Below are 13613 nucleotides of genomic sequence, written 5' to 3'. Positions count from 1 at the left end.
TTTAAAAATAGGTCTGGGAGTGTAGCCCAGAGGTAGAAAGCCCCTGGGTTCCACCCCCAACACCACCAAAAAAAAAAAAAAAAAAAATACTTCAGACTATTCTATGCTAATAATCAGCCCTATGGAGTCATTTTGTTGATCTCATTTGAAATGTCTTATCCAAGTGCCCACCTCCTCTGGACTGTGGATCCCTGAGGTCCTCCAAATACAAAGCTGCCCTCCAAAAGTACATTCGGTTAACCTTGAACACGCATGCCATGTCAGTAATGCATGAGTGTTTGAGATTGTTTGCCACCCAGACAAACCAATAGGTGGGTAAGTTATGTGACTTCTAAGTTCCTTTCCAAGGTAAACAGATATAAAATACTGTATTTATTATGTATGAGAATGTTTTATACACACAATTACTTTAATAGTCCTTAAAGTCGAGGCAGCAAGACAGAAGTCAGTCTTGACTTCACCTATACCTTCAGGCCCTAAAATGACATGGAATATTCTGCAGGCTGCAGTCAATTCTGTGAAGCTGAGACAGGCTTCCATCTAAGTGACAGCCTCAAGATTTATGTCCTTCTTCCCTCTTCCAGTTGTTGCTGGCGACTTCTGTATCCTCAGGATGGCCGAGACCACCTCTGTCACTGTCCCCCAAGGCTAGAGCCAGACGCTGTCCACACGGGGCTCCCACCTGTCTGCCTGGGCACGTAGTGAGGCCTGAGGTGTTGGAAGTGACCAGGAAGGAGCTCAGGAGAGAAGGTAGCAAGAGCCTTGGCTCAACAAAACAACATCCCCAAGAGGGGCTTAAAACAGAAGTGGTAATGGTGAGAGAGGGCCGGCTGCCCCAGCGAGGTAGGGCAGCTGTGGCCGGCCACAGGGAGGCTGAGGCCTCTCTAGGAGAAACGAGGTTGGGGGCAAGTAGGCAGCCGCGAGGAGGGCAGCAGCTACACTGGCTGGGCGGGTGGTCTCGGGGTGCCCGCTGCGGTGAGGCCGCGGCTCCTGACGTGGTTCAGAGCCTCACAGACACGGGGCCTTGCCTGGAGAGCACCTATGCTGTGCGCAGCGAGGACTCTAGAGACACAGGATAATCATGCGCCTACCCAGGGACATGAGGATGGACCGTCCCTCTGGGAAGCCCCTGCATGTCTCCCCCCACTCGGCTCACCCTGGAGAAGCAGCCCAGCCGCCACCTGGCTGTGGCCTCCATCTCTTCCCCCATTTCCAGATGTCTCCATAACCCACGTTACCCCAGCTCAGCACCTCCAAACAGTCTTCCCCTTCTATTCCCTGCTATCTGACCCCACCCCAACTCCCATTCTGCCATGGGCTGCTGGTGTGAGCCTGGCTGGCCAAGCTGGACACTTCCTCACAGAAACATGAAATGCCAGCGGCCACCATGTGGGAAGCTGAGGTGTGGAGAAGTGTCTGGAGTTGAACTGCTCGAGTGTGAACGAAAGCTCTTCCCCTCGGCTTCTGTGTGACCTCGGGCAAGACACAGAACCTCGTTGTGCTCATCTGTAAAAGGGGACAACAATAGCTGCCACCACATAGGCTGTGGCGAGCACCAAGCGAGAGCGTGAGGAAGGTCCTGAGCGCCTCACCTGGTGCACAGGTAGCGCCCAGCAAGAGCCAGCCTTCCACTCAGACTCTTGATGTAGCCCCTCATTTCCTCTAGTCCCCAACTAACCTATTGGTGGGTTTTTTAATTTAATTTAATTTATTTATTTTTTGCAGTACTTGGGATAGAACCCAGGGGTATTCTACCTCCGAGCTATACCTCCAGCCCTATTCTTTTTTATTCTTTTATTTTGAAACAGGGTCTCACTGAGTTGTAAAGGGCCTCACTAAGTAACTGAGGCTGTCCATGAACCGCGAGCCTCCTGTCTCAGCCTCCCGAATGCTGGGATTACAAGCGTGCGCCACCACGCCCGGCTCTATGGCGGTCTTTTGAAAACAGAATTAAATCTGTCATTCTTTGGCTGGAAACTCTTCCACAGTTTCCCTTTGTCAGCAGGGAATGCAGCCTGCCAGCTCCTGCCCACTTCTGCCCTAACTGTGGTCACTCCGGTACACTTGGCCTCTCCTGCCCGTAGCACACTTCCCTGACCCTCTGAGCCCTGGCTCAAGTGTCATTTCTTCCATAACCACCCCTTCCTTCTTAGCACTAATCCCCAGCCTGTAATCACTCCATCATCCAGAACCCCGCTAGAATGGAGCTACACAGTCACAGCCAGCCAGGCAGCGCTTGCTGAATGCTTGAAGGATGCATTGTTAACCCTGGGCTTCGGGCGCTTGGGAGGTTTGGTGGCCTGCCAAGCTCCAAACCCTGACAAGGTAAGACGCAGCCACCTGAGCACACACAGGCACAGCACATTGAGCCCACGGGTCCAAAATCAACATCTTTATTCTCTGTTCTGCCTTAAGTGTTCTAGTTTTGCAAGCATGAATACATGGAATCCGACCAGACTTTTCTCCCTGAATGTCTTTCATCAGAAGTTGTCACTTACAAAGTTCCCTGGTTTTCCTAAAAAGAGAGTGATTTGAGGGTGACCTACAAGGAGACTTGAGGACCGCAGTCACTTGGGGGTTAATCGCCGTGTCTCCTGCCAGTTCCTCTGAGCAGCAAAAGGCCTCAGGCAGTTATAAATAGCAGCCTGGCAGCTCTGTCCTTCCAACGAGGGGAGGAACTTGGCAAGGAGGAGAGACGTGCGGGGTGAGTGAGGTGGGCGAGGGGTCATTAGCCCAGTTTCTGCCCACGCCGGAGCCTGTGGCCCTCAGGAATGCTGCGATCCCCGGCAGAAGGAGGAATGTGCTTGCTATTCACCGCCAGCTTCACGCATCCAGAACCCAGAGGGGGCCGGGAGAACCCACTTGTTCACCCTGAGTTCTCCACCAGCAAAAAGGGAGCCAGAGAGCAGGAACCACTGTTCTGCACAGTGCCCCTCCTTCTGAGGAGTTCCCAGAGAGGGACTCCCACTCCCAGCCAGCAGACAGCCCAGAGAGGGGGGAACCTTCCCCTGGGAGTGGCCCTCCTTCTTGCTCACAGGACAGTCTCGCGGATGACCCCAATGAGGCTGTGTGGCCGCTCAGCCTCGGCTCGCGGGGGCCTCCTCTCCACTCTCGGCCTCCCCAGGGGGACGAAGGTGCTCAGGTCTCCGCAGCTCTGCAGGTGCAGCAGGCCAGGCTGCCTCCGCAAGGGCAGTACATGGGCCCTGGAGGTGCTGGGCTGCAATGGCGCCATGATCTTTGGGAGAGAAAGGGAGGGGGAAAGGGTAAGCATTACTAGATAAAAGGTCCATACATTGTGTCCTGTCCCCATCTCTGTACCTTAATACTTAATCGCTTTCAAAAAGCAAAAAGGGTATTTTTCCAAAGCAGAACCTGCTTGGAATTCCAGAGATGCTTTTAACATATTGCTTCTTCTCTAAAGTTGCTAAGAAATTCTCCAAATTTTTTACTGTTTCAACTATAGAAGAACCACACCTAAGTGATTGGTGAATCGCAAAGTTTTGCTTTACATTTACTTTTTTTTTTTTTTGAGGGTCTGAGGATAGAATCCAGGGGCATTCAACCTCCAAGATACACCCCCACCCTATTTTTTATTTTGAAACAGGGTCTTACTAAGTTGTGGAGAGCCTCACTAAGTAGCTGAGGCTGTCCGCGAACCACAATCCTCTGGTCTCAGCCTCCCAAATGCTGGGATTGCAAGTGTGCATCACCACACCCCGCTTACATTTACCTTCTATTTATCAGTTTTCTCCGGCTTCCTTGTGGCCCAAGCATGACTCTTATTCCAGAAAAGGTGAGGGGACGGGGAGAGGAGTTATTAGAAACATGTGTTCACTCCACCACCAATTCTGATGGTCTGGTGGAGAGTTTGAACACTGGTGTTTTTTAAGGAGAAAGTAGGTGATACCAATGCACCTGTAAATGTGAGAGTCACTAGTCTACCCAGATAATGAATTTACAAAATGTCAACCAAGATCAATTATCCTTCAGATGGCTCTGAGAATCTTTCTATACACAACATAAAAACCAGGCCAATTTATTTGTAAAAACTGTTGATGAATGGTCATACTACCTCTGTCTTGCAGTGAGTTACATACATAACTTCAAATATATGATATTACTCAGTAAAAATGGCAAAAAGATGCGAAATTCCTCATCCAACTGGAATTGACAAGAGGAAGACTGTCCAGTTAATACAATTTAGAAAACTGCATAGCCATGTCCATATGCATGTTGTACTAAAAGTGTACACCATGAGGAAAACCCAGGAGCCTTATTACCACCTAGCATCCCATAATAACCATCCCCTATCTTTGTTTCATTTGTACCATTCTGAGCATTTCAGGTTATTAGAAGATTAATCCTACCCAAAAATGGGAGGTTAAATCTTGCTAACACTTTATTAATTACATTTGTCTTTAAGGCCTATTCTTGTCTAGTGAGTAAGGAAAAAAATTCTAACATCCATTACATTCAACTGAATTACATAATTTAGGATTAAGGGGTTTTTTTTTTATATGTTTCTTTTTTGTTTTGTTTGTGTGTGTGTGTGGTACTGGGAATTGAACCCAGGGACATTCTACCTCTGTGCTATATCCTCAACCCTATTTTTATTTTTTATTTTTAGTTTGCAAATAGGGTCTCACTAAGTTGCAGAGGGCCTTGCTAAGTTGCTGAGGGTGGCCTTGAACCTGCCATCCTCCTGTCTCAGCCTCCCAAGTACTGGGACCACAGGGATATATGCCACCATGTTTGGTTACAAACAAGTGTTTTTTGATTTGGGGGGAAATTAAAATAGATCTCAAAAACTCATTCTCATGATACTAAAGAAGGTGAAAGTGTACAAAGCTGGGTGGAGTCAGAGATGAAGGTCCCTTCTATTGACTTCTCCATCTTCCCTGCTTAGAACATCCTTTCATTGGTCAGCCAAGTGCTTTCAGCCTGGCCTATCCACTCCCATCTATCCACCTGCCATACCCCATGAAACTCGCTCCATTAGGGTTTGCATTCTGGATTCTATTCTGTCACCTCTCTTTACCTTGAGGATTGTGTTTTATTGGACACAGTAAAGAAGGCTCCAGCAGAAGGCCCAGAATCTGCTGCAACAATCTCAGTACTTGAACCTCTCACCAGTCTGGGGCACAAGGATGTAGCAAACATTTGTCAAGATAGCATCTGCAGAACTCTACGTGCCTGCTCTTCCTCCCCATAGCTATTTTCCAGGGAGCAAGACTCTGCAGAAGGTCTACACCCACGGCCTGGTGGGTGCCCCAGCTCTTTCCTCATCAGAGCTTAGGGCTTTTGAGGACTGCTTCCAAATGGTTGCTCCTCTCACTGGGATATCTGGACTGGACAGAGGGAAGGAGGAAGGGAATGGCAACTTGAGTAGGCCAGGGTCACCAGGAGATAAAGGCCTCCCCACCCAGGCTGCCCACTGGAGCCTGATAGAACCAGTAGCTGACCGCTCTTTTAGAGAGCAACCTACAGCAGGGTCGAAATTCAATGCTGCTTCCTTCAGGTAATCAGATCGCTCTTTTCCCTTGGACCCTCTGAGGGACTGCAAGACTCTGCCTTCTGGCCTCAGAAGAGGTCAGCAGGTAGAAAGAAGAGACAGAAAGGCAAGGGAGAAGGGGGTTTATTCAATCTGCTTTAGCAGCTTATTGGGGACCACGGAGCTGGCAACCATGCTGAGGATCAGCCTGATTCGATTTAAGAAGTACCTATTCAGCAATTAATGCACAAAGGTAACACCAAGCACCTCCGTGCACTGAGGTCTACAGATCACTGACCCACAGGAATGGAGCAAACACCTCAAGGCTAACAGTTTTTAAAGGGGTGGAGAGAAGGTTCTCAGCAGAAGGAAATTCCACACTCACTGGGCGATCCAGGGGCAGAGACCACCTAGCCCAACCCTTCATTGTAAAGATGAGACGTCTGAGACATGGAGGGATCAGGTACGTGCCCAAGGTTGCCTTTTTCCTGCCTTGCTTCTGTTTAGATTGCTTTTCCTTTTTTTATTCATGGAAAAGGATAAAAGGTCCTATTATTTTATTAAGTCCTATTGGCTTATTTATCTTGCCAAGCAATGCGTGGGAATGTGAACGGCTCCCTGAGTCTTGCTAATATTAAGATTCGCCGAGGTCATCCTTTCCAACGGGCTGAGAAAACATGTCACCTCTAGAGAACTTCAACTCAGGAAGGCAAGCGTTGAGTGCGCTGAGTGCGCTCTGCACCGCCCCTGGCCTCCGCTTTTTCCAGGCATGCTTCCATGTCCTGGAAAACTGGTTCTCTTCCTTTGGCCAAGAGCACCATGGAAAGGTCACCACATCTGGAAGGAAGCACTCCAGCTGCTCCCTCCCAGTCCTCGACCTCCTAACCCCAGGTCCCTAGGGTTTCCCACTCTACCTTTGATGGGAAATCAGAGAACCGCGGAAGCCGAGGGGCAACCAGTTATCGCTCGGATTCCTGTCCGTCATCACTCATAAACCTACCTGTTCTAGGAAGCTGGCACTTGTGATAGCTTCCTCCATGTGCTCCTCGTCGGACTTCAAAACAGATTTGATGTTTTCTACAAGTTCATGAATATCTGGCGTCATACTGCAGGAAGACTGTTCCAGGAACCTGGCCACCAGCAGCTTGGTGTCTATGTAAGACCTGTAGTCTATTAAGGACCGGGGCCTGCATCTTGACGCTCTTGGCCTCAGGCCTCTCCTCAGAGTCACCGCGGCCAGGTCCAGCCTCCTCTCGGTCTGCGTGGCGGCTTCACAGCTGAGCACCGGGGCGGCTGTGGACAGACAAACAACATGTACCCATGGGCCAAGCCCCTTTCAACACTGGCCATGAAACTTGGCATAGGATACATAAGACAAATGACACTAGCCATGCTTCTCAGCTTACAGAGGGAAAAGAAAATAAATAAAAATAAAAACTATGGCACGATTCTGCTCCCTGAAATATACTTCCAATCAGATGCGTTTCAAGACATTTAACTGTGTCACATAAAACACGATCCCCAATGTAAAGACAGGTGATAATGAGCTGAATCCACAACGCAAGCCCTAATGGAGTTGTTTTTATGGGGTACTGCAGGTGGATGGGAATGGACAGGCCAAGCTGAAAACCACGGCTGAGCAATGAAAGGATGGGTGCTCCAAGCAGTGAGAATGGCGGAGTCACTGGGACAGAAGAGGGGATTGAAGCGACAGGACTTGTGAGATGAATATGACGGACGCCACGTTCACTTTGTACCTTCGTCCTAAACATCCTCAAGGGCACTGTGATGACCTCTATGACTGAGGCTCACACCATTGCTGTGAGGTAGATCTCTAGGACTATTACAGAAAATGTAGGTGCAGAAAAATTACACATCATCCCGGAAGTCAACAGGGAGCCTGGGCTACACACCGCAGGCTCTTGTTTCCATGGTTACTTATGTCAGCAAGGGTGTAAAGACCCGAGGAATGCTATCCTACTGTGCAATGGGTGAAGTGAAACGCAGGTCTGGTGTCTATGTGTCCAAAACCAGCCAGTAGCCTTCAAACACAACACTGCGACTTTGATCTGCGTAGGCCAGAGAAGTAGGAATTTAGGTATTCAAGGAAAACAGGGAGCTGAGGTGAGAGAACAGGGGGAGGAAGAGGAGCACTTCTCCTCTGGAGCAAGGAGGGTATGAAGAGCTCTAATCCAGGGTTAGAGGTGGACCTCCCGGGCCGCCATGTGCATGTTACAGAGAGCAAGAGTCTTCCAGAAACATATGCTATAAAGACCTTCTTGTGAGGGCAGAGTCCAGGCCTCTGAAGGCAACCTGGCACCTTCTACTGTGAGGCCATCCGATGAGTAAATGCATGGCGTCCTTGTCCCTGCAGGCTGCAGAAAGAGAAGAGGTTCCAGAAAGATCTCCCTTAGCTGTGCAAACAGCCAGGTTCTCATGAAAACCTGCAAGTGGCCAGCATGAGTCCTCAGCTCGCCAGGCAGGGTAGAGGAGACCCTGAGCAGAGTCAGGTCTTGGAATCAGAGGCCAGGTGGCCAGGCCTGCTGGGCTGCAGAGGCACACTCAGACCCGGGCAGCAGCACCTCTTCCCTCTCAGAAGCTGCTGCAGAGGCAAGAGGAGTGTCCTGGTGGCTCCCACACGGTTGGTCCAGAGCTGTGGCAAACAACACGCGCCGTCAGGGGGACAGAACAGATACCACCAGCGCTCGGGCAGGAGCTGAGAGAGGATATCCCAAGTTTAATTTGCAGAGAGTGTCAGAAGAGCAGAGGCCCAACCACTAGGGCAGTTCTCAAAGCAAAGGCCCTTCCGGTAGAATTACATAAGGCTTCAATCCTGTTCCTTTACCTCTTTACTTTTAAAAAAGTTTGTTTGTGTTTTTTTTTTTTTGGTGGTACTGGGGTTCCTGGAAGTCCTTCTACCTCCAGGCTACACTCCCAGACCTATTTTTACATTTTATATTTGGAAACAGGGTCTCCTAAGCCAGCGCGCGTGGCTGGCTTCGAACCTGCGCAATCCTCCCGTCTCTGCTTCCCAAGCGCGGGGATTACAAGCGTGCGCCACCACGCCCGACTAAAAAAGTTTTTTTTTTTTTTTACCATGGCAAGTATTTTTTTGAGATGTCTGGGTATTCAGAGATTCAGAAAAAGACTTAACATAATTATTTTTAAGCTCTAAAATTATTCAAAGAGCATTTGTTTATGAGCAAAACTCAAAATGGAGTGTGAGGGAGAGTAAGTGTATGAGTGTGTGTTTAATTTTTTGTGGGTGTGTGGTACTGGGGATGGAACCCAGGGGCCTTCTACTGCAGGCTACCCTCCCAGACCTAGTACATATTTTGTTTGGAAACAGGGTCTCACTAAGTTGCTGAGAGCCTCACTAAGTAGCTGAGGCTGGCTTCGAACCTGTGCCATCCTCCTGTCTCAGCCTCCCCAGCGCAGGGATTACAAGCGTGCACCACCACGCCCGGCTATGAGTGTGTGCTTTACTCTACCCAAAGCTCCTTAAACAAGGTCAGATTTTAATAATTTAAACTCTTCACATCCAGTTTAAAAAAAAAGATAAGAAATTAAATTACAGAAGAGCAGGTAAAAACAATGTACCCCTTTTGACTTATTCCCACAAGATGGCCAGCAACCAGAAATCAGAATTGGGTTTGCATAATTTTCTTCCTATCTTACCTAGGGCAGTATTTTGTGCAACCAAATGCTTCTGATGACAATGACTTTAAAAGCCAAATTTTGCCATCCTTAAAGGAAGTGGCAGATGTATATTCTCAAGGTGAACATAGAATGTGTCATTTTCCCCAAGAACTCTGAACCTCCTTCAAGATACCACTTAAACTGCAGAGCTCTGGGCTGGCCAGAGCCCCCTGCTTTCACCTGGCACCTTTGGGAAAAGCCAGGGTCTGGGAAGAGCTTGGGGAATGACATCACCTCTCTCCTCTGAGTGGTGGAGCACAGGGTCGCTCTTGGATCTTGTCCTCAGGGGCGGGAGTGCTCTCCGGCTTCTCGAGGGATGCGCCAGGTTCAAGTCGGGAGTTGCTACAGATGAGCTTTCTTCTCTAGGTGTATTAGGAATGTCCCCACCTGAATTTTTTTTTTTAAGTAGGAAAAGCATAAATTATTTCACCAGCTTTCAAAATGTTGGGCAGGAAACACCTGCGAGCCCAGACCTACCAGGACAACAATACTATAGTTAAAAACATTTACTTGGGCTGCTGGCCCAGTAAGTTTTTATTTCCCAACTCTATGGGAAAATCTGCCTTTCCAAACCACCCTACCACACCTAAAACAAACAAACAAAAAAGCATTAGGCCCCAAAGCAAAATAAGCCATGCCAAAACGCCAGTTTTTTTTTTTTTTCTAAACATGATTAGAATCTTCTCCACTGAAGCATTCTTAGCAGAATTGCAAAGCTCCAAAACATTTTTCAGTTTCTTACTAGGCGGGATGATCTTGCTTCCATTGAAGGAGTTACCTGCACAGGCGTGGGCTGCAGCTCAAAGGCTGGCAGAGGGCACATCTCCATTACCCAGAGTGCCTGCAGGGCTGTGAAACTCCCAGTGGCCCAGGGAAGGGGCCAGTGGCCACTACACTACGTGAATCAGTAAAACCACTCCATTGGTTTTAAAAACCACTTCTGTTGGTTTTAAAAGATATGTATGGTGATTTTCAGAGTTAGGTGCAGTTAGATGACCTTTGATCACAAAATAAAATCACATCATTCAGGAGCCCAGACTGCAGTTTAGAAAATTTTTTAAATTTATTAAATGGAAAAATTATGAGCACTCTTAGGGTAACAGAACATCGCTTCTTCATTTTACTTAAGATGGATGGAGGGGTTGGGGGTGCGGCTTAGTGGCAGAGCACATGCTTAACACCAAAAGAAAGGCAGACGGTAAACAGAAACCCATCCTAAATGGTATTGCTAAAAAACTACCTCCATCTAAAATGGCTAAAAGTTGATCTATTATTTAATACCATTTGCAATTTTGTCCTAGTGGACAATTCTCTGGGCCATTTAAAACCTCCCCAAAGAGAGAAGGCTATAACAATGGTATCATTAAATTTCAAGGATAAGCACCACTAACTCTACTATGCACCATAGGGCTGAAAATCAGCATCACTAGACATTAAGGCTGCATGAGCAGGGCCCTGGGGTGTGAATGACGCAGCACAGTCCCACAGCGACCCACCCTGCAATAAATGAAACTCTTATTACTTCAAAGGACCCCAGCTTATTTCAACAGGAGAAAGAAACCCACAGATTGGAAAACACAAGAAAGTTAAATTCAACTCTAATCTATTCCATATATTCCTGAAAACAATCCGATTATTCTATGAGATTCTAAGGATATTCTTTTCTTCTGATCACATTTTATTTTCCACTTACGAATCCTAATGGCTGATAGTACTTTTGCACCTAAAAACAAAAGGGTGCACGGTGAACTCTAAGAATATCTGACCTCCAACAAAACACCAGACAGGTCTTTTTCTACCCAGTTTTAATTCACTGAATTGTGAACGATTCAGTCATGGCAGCTATAACGTATCTATTACCTTGAGTCACTTGGGTGCAAACTGGTTCCAGTGAGCTCGCAGCAGCTTGTAACCCTTCTGACATTTGGAATGAAGATCCCTGCATCACAGGTAAAAGAAAAAGGATTACTGTGTGGATGCTCCGCTCGCTGCTCAGGGGACCCTAGTGGACGCCTTAGCAGATGTGTGGGGCACAGTCTACCCACTGTCCTCTGCGAGGGGCGCCATGTTCCCCGCTCACAGTCAACACACTGAAGAGACACCTCTGGACGTACCTGCCCTTGGTCTGCCTGGTTCACCACAGCTTCGTAGGGGGGCGGGGGGTCCAGAGGACAGAACACTTCCACGCCTTTGATCCGAGCTCCGTAGATATGTGGCAGTGGAATGACGTCAGGACCAACCAGCCTAGGGAGGGCATCTTGGTGTCAGGAAGCACCTCCTGCAGCCTGGCCTTGGACTGCAGTGGCTCCCAGACACCGACCCTAGCCTCCAGACTAAGCAAACCACTCACCCCAAGTGCCCCAAGCGGGAGAGGACAACAACCTGCCACTCTCTGATGGCACGCCCAGAGTCCCTTAGGCCAGTGACCACATTCTGATTGGTAGAATGTCCCTTCAACACAGGACCAACCCTTAAGTCCCCCAGTCCAAAAGCAAAGGATAATCCATAGAGACAGAAAGCAGATGAGTGGCTGCCGGGTGGGGAGGTGTCTGGGGAGGGAGTACTGAGTGGGCAGGCACTTCCTTAGAGCTGGCCAAAAGGCTTTGAAACTAGCTGGAGATGGTGGAGGCATACCACTCAATGAATGAATGAATGTACTAAATGCCACTGGATTGCACATTTCAAGAGGGTTCATTTCATATTACATGAATTTCACATCAATTTAAAGTAGAATGTTTGGGGGTGCTGGGACCTAGGGACTTGAGCATGCTAGGCAGGTATTCTACAACTGAGCTACACCCCAGGCCTCACCTCAACTTAAAAACAATAACAACTAAGGATGCAGAGAAGCTCAATTACCGTCTACATTAGTATTTTTTATTACTTGGGAGGAAGGGGCTAGAGATTGAAAAAGAGTCATTCTACTTCCAAGCTATATTCCCAGCCCTATTTTTTTTTTTTTTTTACTTTGAAACAGTGTCTCACTAAGCTGCCGAGGGTCTTGCTAAGTTGCCAAGGCTAGCCTTGAACCTGCAATCTTCCTGTTTTAGCCTCCCAAGTACTGGGATTACAGGCATGCACCACCACACCCAGCTCTACATTATTTTTGTGTGTGTGTGGTACTAGGGTTCCTGGAAACCCTTCTTCCTCTGGGCTACACTCACAGACCTATTTTTATATTTTATTTGGAAACAGGGTCTCTTAAACCAGCGCGGCTGGCTTCGAACCTGCGCGATCCTTCTGTCTCCGCCTCCCAAGCACAGGGATTACAAACTTGCCGCCACCACGCCCAGCTAATATTTTAATATTATAATAAGGTTTTCATAATGTATGGCTCATCTTAGAAAGCCACTATTTGTTAAGTTAAATTAGCATTTGAAGCCGGGTATGGTGGCGCGCACTTGTAATCCCAGCATTTGGGAGGCTGAGACAGAAGGATCACGGTTTGCGGACAGTCTAAGCTAGTGAGGCCCTTTGCAACTTGATGAGACCCTGTTTCAAAATAAATAATAATAATAGGGCTGGGGGTGTAGCTCAGAAGTAGAATGCTCCTGAATTCCATCCCTGGTACCACACACACACACACACACACACACACACACACACACACAGCATTTGAAGGAGCAAATTAATTAGCAACAGAAGGTAAGGAAGGTCATGGTTCAGAGATGAAGCCGGATACAGCCGGAGGAAACACAGGTAACTTCTTAGATGTGCTTTCTCCAGAAGCTCTGGCTCCCCATGCTAGGAACCGTGCACTCTGTTTAAAACAGAGCCATGCAGCCAAGCTCCTGCTAAGGTGCACACCTGTAATCCTAGTTCTTAGGAGCCTAAGACAGGAGAATTGCAGGTTAGAGGGCAGCTTCAGCAAAATAGTGAGATTCTCAGCAGCCTAGCAAGACCCTACTTCAAAGCAAAAAACTTTTTTTAAAAAGGGCTAGAGCTAGGGGTGTAGTTTGGAGGTAGAATACCCCTGGGTTCAAACCCCAGTACCCCCCCCAAAAAAAAAAACTAGAAAATTTAACAACAAAAAAAGAACTAGATAATGAAGAATTAAATTTCAAAATAAGTACTATAAGATACACAAAAAAGGCTAGAAAATGTGTGCTTAGCTATTGAGTATTAGATAGCTTTTTTTTGTCCTGGAGATTGAACCCAGGAGCATTATTATGCCTTTGAGCTACACATACCCCAGCCCTATTTTATATTTTATTTTGAAACAAGGTCCCAGTAAGTTGTAGATGGCCTGGCTAAGTTGCTGAGGCTGGCTACAAACATGTGATTCTCCTGTCTCAGCCTCCCAAGTACCAGGATTACATGTGACTGCTAACACACTCAGCAGAGAATTTTTAAAAATAAATAGGCCTGGAGTGGTGGTACGTGCCTATAATTCCAGCACTTGGGAAGCTGAGACGGGAAAACT

The 13613-nt window shown here is 47.7% G+C and overlaps 1 protein-coding gene across 1 annotated transcript in view; it reads right to left on the bottom strand.

Annotated features, from left to right (window-relative positions):
- Positions 1-3031: 3031 nt before the first annotated feature.
- The window catches only part of ENTREP1 (endosomal transmembrane epsin interactor 1), a gene marked incomplete at both ends in the record, with an annotated part of 69315 nt that continues 58733 nt past the window's right edge, over positions 3032-13613 (bottom strand). Inside the window, 5 exons of the mRNA XM_080709336.1 lie at positions 3032-3235; positions 6492-6784; positions 9425-9577; positions 11051-11129; positions 11305-11434. Of these exons, the coding sequence (XP_080565462.1) occupies positions 3032-3235; positions 6492-6784; positions 9425-9577; positions 11051-11129; positions 11305-11434 (859 nt within the window). The remainder of the gene's footprint in view (positions 3236-6491; positions 6785-9424; positions 9578-11050; positions 11130-11304; positions 11435-13613) is intronic.

This window comes from Muscardinus avellanarius (genome assembly GCF_963383645.1).
Source record: "Muscardinus avellanarius genome assembly, chromosome: 13".
Lineage (NCBI taxonomy): Eukaryota > Metazoa > Chordata > Mammalia > Rodentia > Gliridae > Muscardinus > Muscardinus avellanarius.
Note: the sequence above shows the minus strand (reverse complement) of the source record. Positions and strands in the feature narration are given on the sequence as shown.